This window comes from Silene latifolia, chromosome 5 (assembly GCF_048544455.1).
Source record: "Silene latifolia isolate original U9 population chromosome 5, ASM4854445v1, whole genome shotgun sequence".
In the NCBI taxonomy this organism is placed as follows: Eukaryota; Viridiplantae; Streptophyta; class Magnoliopsida; order Caryophyllales; family Caryophyllaceae; genus Silene; species Silene latifolia.
Genome location: NC_133530.1, coordinates 24,165,111 through 24,184,122, shown reverse-complemented (window position 1 = coordinate 24,184,122; position 19,012 = coordinate 24,165,111). Strand labels below are relative to the sequence as shown.

The window sequence follows — 19,012 nt, the reverse complement described above, 5'->3', positions numbered from 1 at the left end:
GTTTAGTTCAAATTTGAGTTTAGGATTACAGAGGACCAATTGAATTTTATGATTGCGGCAGGTTTAGGGCTTAAATTCACATCTTTATGATAAATTCGATGATTTTGTTCGATTAATGTACGTGCAATGGTTTACCTTACAACATGAGCATGGAATGTAAAAGTTAAATTCATGCATGTAAAATTGGACATAATTCTTCCTTTGTTAATTGTTGTATATAGACTTTTCTTTTACAAATTATTTGATTAATAAGTTCGTTGAGGGTTCATTATCAGGTAAGCAAATGATAGATACGCAGAATATATTTGATTAAATTAAACAGTCCAATTTCCTCATGGAATTGAAAATACACAACACCATTACGGTTTGTTGGATGAAAAACGTTAGCATTCTTCCTATAAGTTTCGGATCATGGATTACAGGGAGCTACAACGCCAATTTTGATGCTAAAAAGTTACGAACCTAGGTTATGACTTATGAGTACCCTATCAATAACTCGTAACAAAGCTAGCTTACATCTGCACACTAGAGAGTAATTTGGCGCTTACTGTTTCTACATTAAGGTCCCTGAACTCCCCTTGATGGTGGATATAGGATCATGAACACGATACAACCCTTCCGGAAAAATGCAAGTAACAAAACATGATACAGCAGCCAGCAATGTCTGGCATCTTTATCTCACAGTTGAATATGTCACGAACTCAGAGGAGGTGAACTGGAAAGGTTGACATGGAATTGGGTTCCTGCTCGAATTCAGGCCCAATATTATAATTTTACTCAGGAAATAAGTACAAAGTATTCAACACTACCTAATTTCTCCCAGTTTCCCGACTACTATGATACTCCGACACTTCACTTAACTGCCGTGTCGCGTGTCAGACACGTGTCGGTGTCCGACACGACACGACACTTCGACACTTCAATTTAGACCACAAAATAGGAAAATTCACCCAAAATAGCCGTGTCCGACACTCCGACACGTGTCAGACACGACACCGTGTCGGAGAGTCGGAGTAACACAGCCCGACTATGGCGAGGTGAGCCGGTGAGGGATCTGATTTTATACGGTTTTATCCATGTATTCAAAGCATGTTGATGTTGTTTCCTAATCATATCTAATGAAAATTACATGACATATAAGAATCATTTCCAGTTCGGTCAATGTTTCCTTCCGAAGTTTATGATTAGAGATTTATGTAGTATTTGTCAGGAATGGAAAAATCATCAAACAAAGAAGAACTTAATTAGAAAATTAAAAGGCAGATCTGAACTTACGGTCGGGGTCCATAGACTTTGATCTGGCGCACATGAGTATCCCTACCGTTGAGGTGATTAGACAAAACAGCAATTTGAAGCATAAACGTATTGACAAAAACTTCCCTGTCAAAATGAATAACACTCATCAGAAGTTGGTTCAAGGTGTTCAGATGTTCATCGATCTAAGAACAGTTAAAAATGCAAACCAGTCATTCATGCCGAAAATGAATGTAACTTCTATCAAGACATATACTTTTAGCCCAGGTGCCTTTCTTGTTTCTTTGATTCAAAATACGTAAGGTTATATATCACAAAGAAGACAACTTAACAACCTTGAAATTAATTGCAAATGTAACCAAATAAGCAAGTACAGAGCCACAATATTTGTCATATTTTCTCACCGTGGATCATTTCCAGACAATGATATATGTATCCAGCCAGTCGGCTTGACCAGTTCAACTGCCTTTATTTCCTGTAAATTTAAACAGAAAAGCGGTATGTAACATCAGTAATTTCATACACAGAAATTGGAGCATATGGTTGACACCAGTATCACAATCCATAGTGGTGGTTGCTTTGTTTACCTAGGAAAGTTTTATTCTTAAATGCGATATGATGTGTTACTTTACTCAAAAGTGTAATTCGGATATACTAAACAGCTGAGGAGCTTATGTGCTGTCATTGTTATTCTGGACATGTGTCCACACACACACCGACTACTGCGTACAGGGATGTAATATAACTTAAAATTGTGGAAGTCTTGAGCAAGAGGGTCTCAGTGTCTCACTATGAAACCATGTATGGTGAAATGGTTCGCCTCTAATTTAACATTGAAGAACCTCACATCTCTAGAAAGCTCTTATGGTCTCATCATAAGGCCATCTTATACAATCAAGCAAAAAGATTCACTAAAATGTTCGTCATTATAACTGGAAGGTAGCAATCGGTCGGGCAATTCTCACCATGATTAATTTACAAGTCATGGGAAACAACCAATGATTTTCCCTTTTTTTTTTTCCAAAACAGTGGATAAGTTGCATATATGTGATGCCCTGACACTAACACATAACAGGGGTTTGGCTATGAGACACTTACCTAATGTCGTTTTGGAGGCATCTATCAAATTCTTAGTGACTAGAATTATACAAAAATTTATACTTTATTCACCTCAAAATTGAGATGAAACAGGTGACAGCTTTACGCATTGAAAATTTACCTTCAGGTTATGGAATCCATCACCAGCTCTTATAGAAATCTTACTCGGAGTGTAGCTCTCATCGAGCTTGTAATCGACATAGAGAACAATCAGCTGAAATCAAAATAGTATCAGAGTTCAGAGAGCGGTGAGTCGCAATTCGCAATCAGTACAAACCAAACAAATACGAAAAATAAATAGTGAATTAGCACAATTACTTGCAGTTTCACTTTCTTCTGGAACTGAATGTTAATAACATGAGGTTGTGCTCCATCAGATCTAGTTACACACAAGGCAAGAAATTAGGATATACGACTATGCTTAACAGTTAACACGAGTAAAAACTGATAAGAAAGCCAGCAAAGAAGAGTCAAGATTAGAGACAGGGAGTAGTTTACTGCCAATAAGTCTCAAAATTGTCATCGCGGAGGCATTGAACGCCATTGCCAGGCTTGCAAGAACTAACACTCCAAGCAGCATTCTTTGTCATCTCTCTTAGATCACTATCCACACTCAAATGCTTACTACCTCCAATTAGCTTTCCTTCCTCCCCATCAGACGATTCTGTTGCCATCTTAGTGGCTCTCACCAGTCACCTAGCAACCGAGGGCATAGAAATCAATCTCAAATTTCGTAAACATAAGTTCACTTAGCGAGATGGCCTAATGACCTACGAAGCTTTGACCATTGATTTCCCCATATATACATAAAACCTTAAAAATTAAAATTTGTGGCGTTTGATTCATCAAAACATTAGTCAACCGTGGCAGAGCCGGGATTTGAAATTACGGGTATGAAAGTTTTCAGTGTGGGAAATATAATGAAACTAAAATAAAATAAAAAATCGGAACTTTCAACTAAAATCTTCAATTTTTTCGTTGTTCAACCCTGCTAGCTCCGCCACTTGACCACCGAAATCAAAATATTCGATACAAATGGGATCAGCGTAAAAAAACTCATCGGATTACATTAGTAACATTAAAGACAGTAAAGATTTGAACCAAAACACCTCAAAACCCCAATTTCAAAAAAACCAAGAATTGGGTGATTTCCAATTCAAAATTGTGTAAAAGTAGGAAGAATTACATCAATTAGGGAAAAGGGTAGGAATTTAATCAAGTCTACTAATCAACAAAGCAGCAATTAACTCAAAAATAGATGAAATTATAGGACAATCAGCATAATCAGAAATAATAAAATCATAATGATTAACCCAGTAGTTGCTTAGAACAACTCAAATTAATTAATTAGATTAGATTAGAGTTTGATGATTAATTGATTAAATCAGATAACAGAAGAACAAGAGAGTTAGAAAGCTTACAGATTGGCGGGGAGTAAACGGTTTGAATATTAGAGAAGAAGATGTAATTTTATTTTGGAACAGAACCCAGAAGAGTGAGTGATATTTTCAATTGAAGGACTCTATTAAAGTGGATATCGCACCGTACCCGTCTTGTTTAGAGCGGATGTTGGTAGAATTTTAACGGATGGTAAGACGGATATGAGAATCGAACATTTTATTGAAAATAAGGTCGGACTTGATGACTATTAGAGAATTTTACATATTATTCGCTTTAAGGAGTTTTGCAAATTTATGGCCATTAAATCATTTTTGTGCAAAGAAAATATCGACTCCTCACTAACGGATTCAATAAAACATGAATAAATTTTAACTTAAAATTTGTAAATATAACTGTATTCGAAACCTAATCTGTATAATTAACTCCATCCATATTTTCATATGAACCCATCATGCTTGACATGTCTTTCTGTATACGGGTTGTTAGACACACTAAAATACCAATTACAACTTTACAAAAGGTGTATAATTTATTATACATCCAGAAATTTGTTATACATGCATGGTTTATTTTAAAATCGGTAAATTTTTAATGAAGTACGTATAGTGATTTTTTAAAAGAGTAACTGGTAAATTAAATTATATAACTATTCTAAACTTTATATTAGATGGTGTAAAGTTTTGTAAATGTTGCAAGAGTCATTTCATATATGTATAAAGTATATTAAGCATAAATACAAAATGAATTATTAAGAATATGCTCAATATTAATTTGCGTTATGCTTGTCGTAATTCTTTAAAAACTTTAACATGGCCCGATTTAGGTGTCGTTGATTGCCTTAAATTTAATACGGAGTACCATTAACGAGCGAACATTATCTTGATGAGCTTCTTTAAATTTAACGGACAACAACAAAAGATGTCTAAGCTTCGTAATTAGGTTCTCGCTCTTGCATGGATCATGCATATGCTAAATTCAAGAACATTAAACCTGAATTATTTTCCTATTAGGATTTAAACCAACTAATATAAAAAACCTAAAATAGACCATTAGCTTGAGCTACAAGCAACAATTTAATACCCTACTAGGTAATAACGAACTTAACAGGTACTCCGTTAGTACTTAGTCCGTATTATCTAGTAGTATATGGCCAATATTATTTTACGTCGTTAACCTCTCCTAGCATGATTTGAATTCCAAATATTTTAACCATTTATTTAACTTAATTCATACATATTTACATATAACCATTTAGGAAATATATTTCCATATATTTTAAGTTTTAACCATTTAACTTCATATTTATTCTACTCCTTATATATACACACACCCTTTAACCTCATACTATTAGTAAATACTTCATCAACTTTCTTTCGCTCGTAAGCTTCTTTCGTTATACCATTCAATTCACTAATAATAATATAAATCATGGCTGTTTTTAGTGTACCTATCGGTGTTCGTTTCCACCCTACTAAATTACAACTGGTCGACTACTTTCTTCGTGTTAAGCATAGCGGCCAAGAGTTGCCGGAATGTTACCCTCAGTTTCTTGACTTTGATGTTTACTCTAATCATCCCTTTAATATCTTGGATTCCACTAAAGAAAGGAGAGGCGTCAATGACGTCAATGAAGGATTCTTTTTCTGTCAACTTAATAAGTTAACTCCCAACGGAAAGAGGATTAGTCGTTGCATTAAAGGTATCGGAACATGGTCGGAGAAGTCCAAGGCAACCGATGTGTGCAATGGCAACAATAGGGTTGTGGGGATCGAGAAGTACTTGAAGTTTAAGCCGGATGGAAATAGTAATAATAATAATAATAATAATAATGAGGATGAGTGGATGATGCATGAATATTATCGTCTACGGAACGATGATGAGAAGGAGGATAATCAGATGGTTGTGTTATGCCATATCACCAAGAAACCGAATTCTACGAAGGATCAGACTTATGCTGCTAATATGCCAATAGATTACGAAGACAGGTCGAGTAAACGAGGTCGTGTTGAATATGAACAACCGTCAGGGTTCAATAATTCTGGCATCATCATTAACCCTAATAATCAAGATTATGTGAGTCGAGCTGTGGACGAGGGTTATCAAGTGGAACCAAGTAACGAAGCATCGACAAAGGAGAAAGAAGGGATAATACTCTATTCTGAAGACGAGCTAGAAAGGATGCTTGATGTTGACGACAAGGATAATGTCGATAACGCTGATAATCAAGCTTATGAAGTTGATAATGGTATACTCCAATTAACGGACCTAGTTGATCATCAAGTTTACGATATGGAGCCATTATTAGAAGAAGCCGAGCATGGGCTATCTCTGTCAAATAACGGAGCACAAGAAGGTGATGCTAATAATTTTCACATCGAGGATCTTGATCAATTCTTACTAGACGCCGAACAAGCCTACTGGCTGCCAACCGAAGATTCATTAACATTAGAATGCGACTTCAACAACAATGCAATCGAGCTTGACGCGTTTAACTGGGGATCCTAATCTTGATATCAGTTCGCTCCCGCCTTTACTGCATTTCTAGTTTGGTTTCCGTTATTGGTGGATGTTAAATAAAGCTATTACATCATGAGGCAACAATATTTATGTAAGATAATGTTAATTAATATTTCTTCTTGTTAAAATCGTCTAAAGATGTTGTCGTTTTGATTCTTACATATTGATACAAAAATACTCCGTATTATATTAAAATCGTCTAATCAAGATTATGTGACTCCTATTTCTTGTTGTCCCTCATTGATTAGGACCCCTTTTTTGTTGCCCCTAGACGATAATACTCATGCATCGCCTTTCTAGTTTGGTTAACCCTAATAGCCAAGTCGATTAACCGCCTTTCTAGTTTGGTTTCCGTTATTTGTTGTTGTTGTTGTTGTTGTTGTTGTTGTTTCTTAATATTTCTTATCAAACTTTTGTCTAAGTTAATTATCCTTGATGTTAATTAACTTCTTTGTAAATAGCTAAGCATTTAGCAAATATATTGTTATGTATGAAAGACTTGCGTGTTTCTAATGTCGAATGCTTTATTGGTTGCTATTGTGAGCATGAATATACTTAAAAAAAGCATCTAAAGATGTCGTCGCTTTGATTCTTCCTGTTTTAGGGCCATAGATACTTCAGCTAAAAAATAGTACCCAAAAGGCAGAGGCGGACGCAGATTTTCATTAGGGTAGGCACATCTTTTTCGTGTATAGTTTTTCTTCATTAATACGACCTTGCTACCACTTCTTATCGTCTACAACATGCAACATTTTGGTCGTTCTTTTTTTACTTATATAGATTACTTCTATTTGGCTAAAAGTATACTATTTAAAAGTTATTTTTTATTATGTATGCTAATTTTAGTCATTTGAGATTTTGAGGCAATAATTTGGATAGAAAATGTAATCTTTTAAAATTCAAAAGATAAAGAAACAAATTAAGTGACAGTAAAACAAAACCAGTGTCATTGAGTGTTAAATTTGAACCTAGGTTGTTATGCAATGGTCCATAAAACATTGTATTTACCACTGCTCTACCATCACTTATGTGAGCATATTAGACATGAAAAATATTTGACTGTTTGTTTTCTCCAGGGGTAGGCAAGTGCCTACCTTGGCCTACCCCCAGATCCTCCATTGATTTAAGTATAATCGATGAGTTGAAACTTGAGTCTTGTAATGAAGATGTCGGAAAATTAAATACCTAAGCTAGTGTAAACTACGTGCACATTCATTCAAAGGAAAATGAGATGGCGCCATCGTGTTATACTCAAATTGGGCGTCATCAGGGTTATTGTTGTAAATTACATAGTTATTTTTATTTTCCTCCCATAAGTTTTGAATTTCAAACTAATTACTAAAAAAGGGTAATTTAGGAAGTTAAAGTCGATAGTTGTAACAAAAATGAGTAGTAAATTAAAGAGTAAATTAAAAATTACTCCCTTTTAAAATTCAGTTTTTTAAAATCACTCTCTTATATAATTTTTTTCCCTATAATTAGTCCCTTAAAAGTTAAAATGCAGTTTTATCAAAAAATGCTTCAAAACACCAACTTAAGTTACTTATTCCGTCATTTTATGAACTTATTTCGTTTGTGTCTTAGCCAATTTGTACTTTCAAACGTATAACAATAGAGAATAAGTTCAAAATCAGACGTAATAAGTCATCTAAATTGGAGTGCTTTATCAATTTTTGATAAAAGTTGTAAAATCTTGATATTGTATGAATATAAATCTGTTATTATTGAATATGTAACAATTGTTTGTTATTACAAAAGTATATAATTTACAATAAGCTTCCTTGGTATTTATAGGAAGAGCTAACTGATTTCTAACCAACCTTAACCACTAGTATTTAGGTGACTATAGTTAGTTAGAGTGGTTAGTTAATTGATTATAACTAACTAACTAAGCTATACCTAATATACCCCCTCAAGCTAGGCTTTTATTCAAGGACAGGCCGAGCTTGTGAAAGAAAAAGGTATGCTGATCACCACCAAGAGCTTTAATTTCGTCATTATATCAGCAATCTGAACTCCAGTCCTGATGTGCTTAGTAGAAAGAAAACCTTCATCTTGTTTTTCCCTCACATAGTGACAGTCTATACTTAAGTGTTTCGTGCGCTCATGAAACACTGGATTTTTAGAGATGTGAAGAGCAGCTTTGTTGTCACAATATAGAGGGATTGGTTTAGGGACCTCTATCCTTAGATCAAGCAATAACCTGTCAACCCACACAAGTTCAGAAGTTGTGAATGATAGACAGCTATACTCAGATTCAGCTGAACTCTTGCTGATTGTTGGCTGCTTCTTTGTCTTCCAGGATATCAAAGAGTCCCCTAAGTATACACAATACCCACAAAGAGATCTGCTTCTTTCCTTCAGGCAATGGAACCAAGTCCCAAGTTTGATTGCTTTCTAATGCATGTAATTCAGCAGCCATGGCTTCAACCCACATGGCATCCTTCTTGGCCTCATTGTATCTGTAGGGCTCTTGCTCTTTGAGTACAACAGATAGGGAGGCTACATACTCACTATCAAATTCAAATAATTGATCTAACACAGCTGCATGTAAAGCAACTGATCTGCCATGAATCTTCTTGCCACAAACAAAACCCTTGAGTCTTGAGCTCAATTGTGTTGGACGTACAGATCTCCTATTAGTAACCTCCAGTGAAGTCACAGGTGCTCCAGTGGAACCAGAATCAGCAGTCACTGAGAGCTCTTCAGAGGATCTCTCAGGAATACTGGCAGGAATAACAACACTCCCTTTTGTACTAGTAAAGGATGACCCTTAGGAGTAACAATATATGTAGAAGCAGCTGGATTAACCAGGCCACTAGTAGTGATATCCATATCTTCTGAATCTTGTTCTTTAAAGAAAAATTTGTGTTCCTTAAATAAAACATCTCTACTAACAAAGGTTTTGTGCAACTGAACATCATAAAGTTTATATCCTTTTTGATTATGTGGATATCCTAAAAATATGCATTTCCTAGCCCTATTCCCAAATTTATCAGAGAATGTAGGAGGCATAGTTGAATAACTCACACAACCAAACACTCTCAAATGTTCATAAGAAGGCTTTTGTCCAAATAGTAGCTCAAATGGAGTGTGATTATTAATAACAGCAGATGGCATCAGGTTAATAAGGTAAGTGGCAGTCAATAAACAATCCCCCCAAAACCTAATGGGCAAGTTTGCTTGAATTTTTAAAGCCCTGGCAGTCTCAAGGAGGTGCCTATGTTTCCTCTCTACTCTACCATTTTGCTGGGAAGTATCTACTATGCTTGTTTGATGCACTACCCCCTTAGATTTAAACATAGCAGAGCAAAATTTTTGCAAGAACTCAGTACCATTATCAGACCTGACTACCTTAATAGTCTTATCAAACTGTGTTTGGACATATGCCAAAAAATCTCTAAGTAAACCAGGAACTTGATCTTTATTTTGAAACAACATTATCCAAGTGTTTCTTGAATAGTCATCAAGTATAGTAAGGAAATATTGAGCACCAGACATAGATGGGACCTTGTAAGGTCCCCAAACATCAATATGAATAAGATCAAAGCAAGAACTAGCTCTTTTAGAACAAAGCTGGAATGGTAATATGTGGTGTTTAGCCATAACACAAGTTTCACAGGAAAAATCAGTTTTTATTACATTCTTAATATCATGTACAAATTGAAATCTATTTACAGACATGTGACCCAATCTACTATGAAACAACTGGAATATTTTATTAGTTACAGATGAACTAGCAGAATTTATTGAAGCTAACTTTTGTTGAACAAGAGTAACAATTTGATTATGTAGAAATGATCTGCCCTTAGCATGAAATCTATATAGATCACCAACTCTCCTCCCTTTAGCAAACAATTTTTTATTTGAATGGTTCTGAAAAGAACAGTCATGTGCATTGAAAACAACAGACAATGAGTTATGATCAATTAACTTGCTAACAGACATGAGATTTTGCTTAAAATCAGGAAGATAAAACACATTGTACAAACTCAACTGATCTGTTAACCTAACAGTACCAGACTTAGTAACCAACTTAACAGAACCATCAGGCAAACCAACTTTAATTGGTACATCAAAACTATGAATATCAGACAAAAGATTAATGTTATAAGTCATGTGATCAGAGGCGCCTGTATCAACAATCCAATCATTTAAAAACAAAGATTTAGTTGCAGCATTAACAGAAGAGGAGAAAGGAATGATACCTGCAAACTGAGAAGAGGAAAGTCCAGATTGTTGTTGATCAGAAATCCTTTGAAGGACCTGATCAAGAACAGTAGAAATTATACCATCAAAAACATCAGGAGACACAGAGGAAGAGGTCTCAGGCGTCTGAGTATGCTGTGCAGCAGCATCCAAAATACCATCATCAAGAGGAGAAGCAAAACAAACTGTATCTGCAGCATTAGCAGACTTTTGATGAGCCCCACTAGTAGTTGCTGCAGCCTTTTGAGAACCAACCTTAGCCTTCCCTTTATTTTTGTCTCCAGGAAAACCCTTGATAACAAAACAATGATCTGGATTATGTCCATACTTATTGCAATGGGGACACTTATTCAGACCAAAACGGGTCTCCCTTGTATGTCCTTTCTTCTCACAATGGTCACATAATTTTGCATCAAAATCTGACTTATTTGACTGGTGATTAGCTTTCTTATGATCAGGATACTTGTAAGTAGCACAAGCATAAGAGTGTAATTTTAGGAAAATGTTATAATATATAAGGGAGTAATTTTAGAAAACAGAATTTTAAAAGGGAATAATTTTTAATTTAATCTAAATTAAAAAATCAGTGATTGCCTTGCTTTTTGCCTCTTTTTTCGGGTGAATATTATGCTACAACAAACAAATTCATGCTCGGAGTTCATGTACTCGTTTTTAGTTCAATAATGCATATTTAACAAACAAATTCATACTGAAATTGTACTCCACTAGATAAAGAACTTTGGGGAATGATATTTGATTCTTGGATAAGAAGACATTTAACAAATTAATGTCGCAACTTATTTTATAATACTTCCTCCATTCCAATAAATTCTATACATTTGATTACACTATAACTCATATATATTTAATAAATGTATAGAATTGATTAGAATGAAGGAAGTAACATTTTGGAAGGGGTTTTAAAATTATTGAATTATGATAGATTGAACGGAATCGATTTCAATTTGGCATCAAACTCATTCTTCTTCATTTTCCAAATTATGTATGAAGGCTCAATCAACAGACGGAATAAAAGATAGATGTAATGTAAAATGGAGAATCAATCAACTTGTAACTATTAATAGTATAAATAAATGTTTGTTGCTTGTAGATGAAGAACACAATATATGAAACGAGGTAGATGAAGAATGCAATACAATGTTAAACTTAATCATTGATGAAGATAATATAGTAAAGTTTTAGTTTAGCTATAGTTTAATTTTTAACTGAATAGAAGTAAAATAGATATAATTACGTACATACCCTTAAGACATTTGCGAAAAATGAAAACAAACATTTTATTTTTTATTTTTTATTTTTCTTTAATTATGGGCGCCGAAATTCGGTACCACCGAATGACGCCCTATCGCCATCCTCGAAGGAAAATGAGCAAGAAAACACGAAATATCAAAACAATACTTGACAATCTCGTAATAGTAGTACACAACATTATCGTCCAAGAATGTAAAATATTTTGAACTTGTTGAGAGATTGAATCGATAATAATATTGTAAATTAGAAATTACTTTCTTTTATGTATTAGTTTTCTAAAATAACTCTCTTTTTTAAATTATTTTTAAATACACATCTACAATATGTGGGTAGCATTATAATCAAATTGAAGTTGATAAATTGTTTTTAAATTACTCCAATAAGATACATTTTAATCAAAAATTGATTCAAACTCAAACTTAAGTCACTTATTTTGCCTGTTTATGAACTTATTACGTTTGTTACTTAGCCAATTTATACTTTAAAAGGTATAACAATGGATAATAAGTTCAAAAACAGACAGAATACGTCAATTAATTTGGAGTTTTGAAGCAATTTTTTTTATAAAAGTGCATCTTAAGGGAGTAATTTAGAAAAAGAATTATAATGTGTAGATATTTTAGAAAGCTGTTATGTACAATGGAGTAATTGTTAAGTGACTCTTGATGATATTTTGTATGAAAAGGTATAAAATAGAAGGTTCGACATTTCAACCCGAATAAGATTGTAGATTTTATTGAAATTATTTTGATAATTTTGTTTTAGAAAATAACGTTATTTGATATTGAAGCGTAGAATACACGATTTTCGGCATTCAAGGGCTCTGGAACAAAAATGCCCATAAATCGCACAGACGATTTCTAGGGTATGATAAAGCAGCCTCACAAATTTTGAGGAATAACGAGTGATGTTTCTGGTTGCCGGTGTGTGATAATTAAGTGAGAGACGGACATCGTATACTCGTTAAAAATTGTTTAATACTATATATTTGGAGCTGAAAATATATATTGAAACTCCTAAAACGACCTCGAACATGTGGTAGAAAACTAAGAGAAAAAGAAATACGACCCGGAATGGACTCTCGAACGGCTCAAATTGAAATGAATAATACACGTTTTTCGGAATTCTAAGGTCCCGAAAAAAAAATGTCTGTATATCACAAGGTTGATTTCTCCGGTTAGAGAAACCGACCTCGCAAATTTAAAATTTAAGGAGCAATAGAGGACAATTAAGGCCTACCGATGCACGATAAACCAGTCTTAGGCAGAAATTGGAGACTCGTTAAAAGTGTTTTAAAACTTTTATTCGGGGCTGAAATCAATCAGGGTAACTTATGAAATGACCATGGACACGTGGTTGAAAAACGGAGAGAAAAAGAAGCACGACCTCGCGAACGGCTCACATTGAAGTGTCATTGAAGTGTATAATACACGGTTTTCGGGATTCGAGAGTCTCAGAACAAAAATGTCTGTAAATCACAAGGACTGTTACTCGGGTCAGACTAAGCGACCTCACATATTGTGAATGAACAGTGGACATTTGAGGTTGCCAGTTGTAGATACCTCATTTCTGCACCTCCCGCAAGCCACCCGGGGATGATTGGGCCGTATGTTTGGTACACGGAACGATTTATGACAATTCGTAAGTTTATCGTCAAGTGATAGCTCAAATACTTGTGTCTACCCCTTGGTCGTCATCTACGCGCCGTTACGGTCGTTTTGACAGTATTTAGAGTACATTTGGAGTCCGGGTCAAAAAACCGTCTTCATTTTCTAATAACCGTTTAAAATGCCGAGTCGGAATATTCTGGAATGTTCCGGATATTTCAATTCCATATTTTCAATCTTTAATCTTTGGGTAAATATATCCCGAAATTATATTTTAAATAATAAGGAAATTAAGATCAACCGCCTACCGATGTACGATAAACCAGTCTCCGGCGAAAATCGGATACTCGATAAAAAATGGTTTAATACTTGTTATTTGGGCTGAAATTGAATAGGGTAACTCTTTAGACGACCCCGGAAACGTGCTAGAAAAATCAGAAACATGACCCGATACGACCTCCTAAATGGCGAAAATTGAACTGTATATTGAAGCATATAATACACGGTTTTGGCATTCCAGCATCCCGGAACAAAAATGTCCGTAAATCATACATACGGTTTCTAGGGTCAAATAAAGCGACCTCACAAATTTTGAAGAATAACGGATGACATTCCAGGTTGTCGGTGTGCGATAATTAAGTGAAAAACGAAAATCGGAAACTCGTTAAAAACTATTTATTTGGAGCTGAAGATGAATAATGTAACTGCTAAAGCGACTCTGAACAACTGGTAGAAACAAGGACAAAAAGAAACAAGACCCGGAACGGTCTCTCAAACGACTCAAATTGAAGTATATAATACACATTTTTCGGGAATCTAAGGTCCTGGAACCAAAATGTCCGTAAATCACACGAATGATTTTTCAGGTTAGACAATATGGCCTCTAAAACTAAAAGGCTCGATAATTTGTAGGATTCTAATTGAATTAAGATTGCAATAAGACTTTGAAAATACTTGTTTTTGTGTTTTAATTTTCTGGTTTAATAAGAAACGAAAAGAACAAGGATATATCTTAGCCAAACCACACATCAATTGTTTAAGATTGGGGTGACCTTATCAAAGCACAAAGCCAATGATTAAAGCCTTGTGAGTTATCCCAACACACAACAAAGGACAACCACAACTCCCAGCACTATGCAAAGAAGGTTTTCACAAGCACAAAGCCAAGAGATATAGGAGAAACTGGGTTCCACTCTTTTCTGATTATGTGACATAATTCATCAATTAAATAACACAACTATTATCAAATTAAAGTTCATTCAAAAGTTTAACATCAAACAAAACGACAGAAAAATAGGGCATATTAAAAGGCTAAGAAAAGGAAGATTATCAACATACCTGCTTCAATCTTAGGTAGAAAGGCAAAATTAAATAGATGGAGAGCACGCTTGATGAAGGATGTGAAGGTTTCAAGAGATGGATGAAGGAGAAAGAGAGAGAAACAGAAGGAATGAAGTTGGGTGGTTTTTGAAGTGGTTTTTGATCTTACTGTGGATTAAAAACAAAGAGGCAGATTTTACTAGCTTAAGTAGATAAATCCAAGTCATTGAAAAGTCATTTCCTAGTCATTGCCAAGTCATTACCAAGTCAAGCCAACTAATGTCCAGTCATTGCCAGTCAAGCCAACAAAAAACACTTAACAACAATACTTAACAGAATTTGACGGTAATTAGAGGTAATGTCACTCCTAATGATTTTTAATTAAAGTTAGAGGTATCACAGAGGTTTAAAAAATTGTAGGGGTACCATGTAGAAAATTAAAAAAACACAGGGGGTACTATATAAAAAAATCCTAAGATAAAATATATGCTCATAACCTTATCCGTCACTGACCCAACACAACCCAAACCCGATATAACCGACCCAAGTAACCCAATTACCAATTTAAAGTATAGCCCACAACTTCAGTATCAAAATTCACAACTTGAGTATCATAATCACCAAATAAGGGCAGTTTTGGTTGATTATAGGAGTTCCATATAAGGAAAGTAAATAATCAAAATTGACTTTCATAATTTCATATCACTCTGTATCGGCAACCGCGTGATTTTGATAACTTCGTCTTAGCTCGTCAACGGCCTCCGACTAAGTGCTATAACACTAGCACTCTCCACTGCCGTAAATCCAACACTTTTTTCTCAAGGTTTCTTCTCTATTCTCTTATTTATTCACTTTCTCTCAATTTTCTTCGATTGTTTTGTGCACTAAATTAGGTTTTCTGATTTTAATAATGAAGTATTATATTTTGATTTTGTATGTGTTTCCAACGTTTGCAAATTTTAGCTTGATTTGTTGTTCGGATAATTATCGACTACACGGGTATGGCGGTCGTCGCCTGACCACAGTTGGCTGGGGTGGGGGAGGGGGTGATCGAAGGTAGGGTTTGAGTCAGGTTTAATTTTGTGTGTGTATGAAATGAGAGGGGCAAAGTCGGAAATTTTTTGTTGGATTTAGCATGTGTGAGTAAACTGGCGATTATATTGGGATTGTTGAAGGTAATGTAGCGCGACACTTTACCTACTATCTGTAAGACGAAAATTGCAGTAACAATGAAAAAGATCAGAGATAACCCGATTCGTAGTGACGTGGTATGAGAGTCACTGCCTTGAAAACTATTTCGGTACGACCGTGGTGGCGATCAGCAATTTACCGGTAGTTGCCAAGGATTTACACTACATCACCCAGAAACGCCCACTCGAGATTGAGAGCTATGGAACGACTGCTTTTCATTACCCAGAAATTTTACAAAAGAAAAGAGAGAACATACATAGAGAAAATTTTTGTGATTGTGTGTTGTTGTATGCTGAACTGAGGCTCCTTTTATAGGAAAATCAGTATCGAAACAGAAGCAGAAAATGTGCTCCTATTAAGCAGCATACAGGTAAAAATCCGGGAGCATGACTCTCTCCCACTCAACAGTCGGTTTGACTAGCTGTTACACACAATGAACTTAGACAGTTCATATTTACTCAACTCGACTCTGGCCCAAAAAGATAGTCAAACCCCGCCGCAGGCGATTCCGAAATCCAAATCCCGAATCCGGGCCGGGCCAGGCTCGGGCATGGCGCGCGCGTATGCAAGCTAAATTAATCACCTCGCAAGCCCTCCACAAAAGGCTCCATTGACCCACTAGTGATAGTGTATGGAATGAGGTGTTATATAAACACATAGAACTATCATTTCGTCACCAATGTGGGACAATTGGAAAAAAACTTAGACTCAAAGAGCCTCTATTTCCAACAATCCCCCATTAGGGGCGCCAGAGACAGAGAAGAGAATTCCTGGGTAAAGAAAGGATTGGATACTTAGGTATCAATATCTTTCGATTTGAATTGACACTTTAGTGAATGAAGAAATAACTTACTTACAGCGATAGAATATCTTGCGATTTGAATTCCTACCTGTCATTCGGTCGATACCCCCACCCCCCCCCCCCCCCCCCAACCACCCAACACATATCATACCTTCAAAAAATGTGATAGTTCCGTGATTTCAAAGTGCAATGCGCTCTATAAAGCCATGCATTTACCTTGGCACTAATAAGTAAATTCACAAGATTTCTCATAGTCTTATGATTATTACACCTACGTAGGTGGCTCATGTGCTTCTCAATATCACTTCTCACGCGAGCCATTAAGAACCTAAGTCCAACCTGGTGTATAATTCATCAAGTGCGTCTCAAAAGCACCACCATTTAAGGCTATGAATCATATAACGCCATAGGAATATGGACTTTAAACCTAGTCACTCTTGACTTAAGGACTTATGTCCCATTCCCCTCGACGTTTCAGCGAATAGTCTCTTACTCAACCCCTCAGTAAGGGGATCAGCTAGATTGCTTTCAGATTTCACATAGTCCAAAGCGATTACTCCATTATCTAGGAGTTGTTTAACTGCAGCATGCCTAATTCGAATGTGTCGTTTCTTCGCATTATAGACACTATTCTTAGCAACACGGATTGCAGCTTGTGAGTCACAGTGTAAGGAGACCGGTGTTTGCTGTCCTCCCCCACACTGGTACATCTGCTAATAAGTTTTTCAACCAATCAGCCTCGTATCCTGCCAACTCAAGAGCTATGAACTCCGACTCCATGGTAGAGCGTGCAATACAAGTCTTTTTTTAGGGCTTCCACGATGTAGCACCTCCACCCATGGTGAAGACATAACCACTAGTAGAACAGATTTCTTCGTTACCTGAAACCTAATTTGCATAAAAAAATCATTCTAACACAGCAGGAAATTTACTATAATGCAAACAAAGGTCAACTGTTCCTTTTAGGTACTTTAGTAAACGACGAAGTGCATCCCAATGTTCACTACTGGGGTTGTGTATAACGACTCAGTCTACTAACTGCATATGTAATATCTGGTCGAGTACAGATCATAAAAAAACATCACACTACCTAGGATTTTATTATACTCTTTTTGGGATACACTCTTACCCAAGTTTTTACATAAATGTATACTAGCATCGTAGGGTGTCCTAGAAGGTACTTCATCAAAGCAATCACTACAAAAAAAGCGTTTCGATGCGACGGACGCATTGCGACGGAATATTAATCCGTAGCAAATTTAAACCTGCGACGGACCTCATACTGTGCGACGGACTTGCGACGGACTTTCCGTTGCAGCCTATTTTCCCAGACCGCCAAATTTTCTGACATGGCGGGAAGGTCTGCGACGGAATTTCCGTCGCGAGAATAAAATAATAATAAATTCTGCGATGGAAATTCCGTCGCTATATTAAAATAATATTTTTTGTGCGACGGAATATCCGTCGCAGACATTTTTAAGTGTCCAGCTGTACACCTCGTAACACGCTGGAAAAATAATATTATTTTAAGTCTGCGACGGAAATTCCGTCGCAGGATTTATTATTATTTTATGTTTGCGACGGAAAGTCCGTCGTAGGCTTTCTTTATACGGGCAACAGCGTCTTCCTCCCCCTTCATTATCACTCTTCAATTATTAACCCCAAAACACCCAAAACTCCGTCTCCCTCAATCTCACCACCACCACTCCCACCACCACCACTCCTACCACTACCCTACTCCCCAAATCACTCCTCCTATTTCTCCTTTCTCCTTTCCCTTTTCCCCTTTCTTCTCCTTTCCCCTTTCCCTTTTTTCCTTTCCCCTTTCCCTTTTTTTTTTCTGCCGTTGCCTGCTCCCGCCGCCGTCGCCTACTCCCGCCGCCGCCGCCTGCTCCCGCCGCCGTCGCTCTTCTCCCTTGTCTCCATCTCTTAATTAATTTAAGGTTTGTTTAATTTATTTTACTATTTTGATTAGTTAGGGTTTATGGTTATTGTTTTAATTAATTATGATTAGTTTAGGATGCTTAGTATTATTAGGATTGTTTAGTTTAGTTGAAAGCCAATTTAGGATGTTTAGTATTATTAGGATTGTTTAGTTTAGTTGTAAGCCAATTTAGGATGTTTAGTATTATTAGGATAGTGAAATTTAGTTAAAAGCCAATTTAGGATGTTTAAATCAATTTTATAATACTTAGTTTAATTAAGTTTAGGATTGGTAAAATAAATTAGTTTAATTAATATCAAATTTAGAATGTTTAGGATTATTAGGGTAGTTTAATTTAGTTAAAAGCCAATTTAGGATGTTTAAATCAATTTTATAATGCTTAGTTTAATTAAGTTT

The 19,012-nt window shown here is 35.7% G+C and overlaps 1 protein-coding gene across 2 annotated transcripts in view; it reads right to left on the bottom strand.

Moving 5' to 3' along the window:
* Positions 1-279: 279 nt before the first annotated feature.
* The window catches only part of LOC141657067 (anaphase-promoting complex subunit 10-like), a 37,676-nt gene continuing 18,943 nt past the window's right edge, over positions 280-19,012 (bottom strand). Inside the window, exons 1-7 of one of the 2 annotated variants that reach the window (XM_074464180.1) lie at positions 3,774-3,902; positions 2,851-3,048; positions 2,671-2,731; positions 2,474-2,566; positions 1,659-1,729; positions 1,276-1,380; positions 280-743 (exon numbers count right to left, since the gene is read on the bottom strand). In XM_074464180.1, coding sequence (XP_074320281.1) covers positions 674-743; positions 1,276-1,380; positions 1,659-1,729; positions 2,474-2,566; positions 2,671-2,731; positions 2,851-3,026 — 576 coding nt within the window. In that variant the 5' untranslated portion in view covers positions 3,027-3,048; positions 3,774-3,902 and the 3' untranslated portion in view covers positions 280-673. Of the gene's footprint in view, positions 744-1,275; positions 1,381-1,658; positions 1,730-2,473; positions 2,567-2,670; positions 2,732-2,850; positions 3,049-3,773; positions 3,903-19,012 lie in introns of those variants that run through there. The other variant, XM_074464181.1, reaches the window with a different exon arrangement.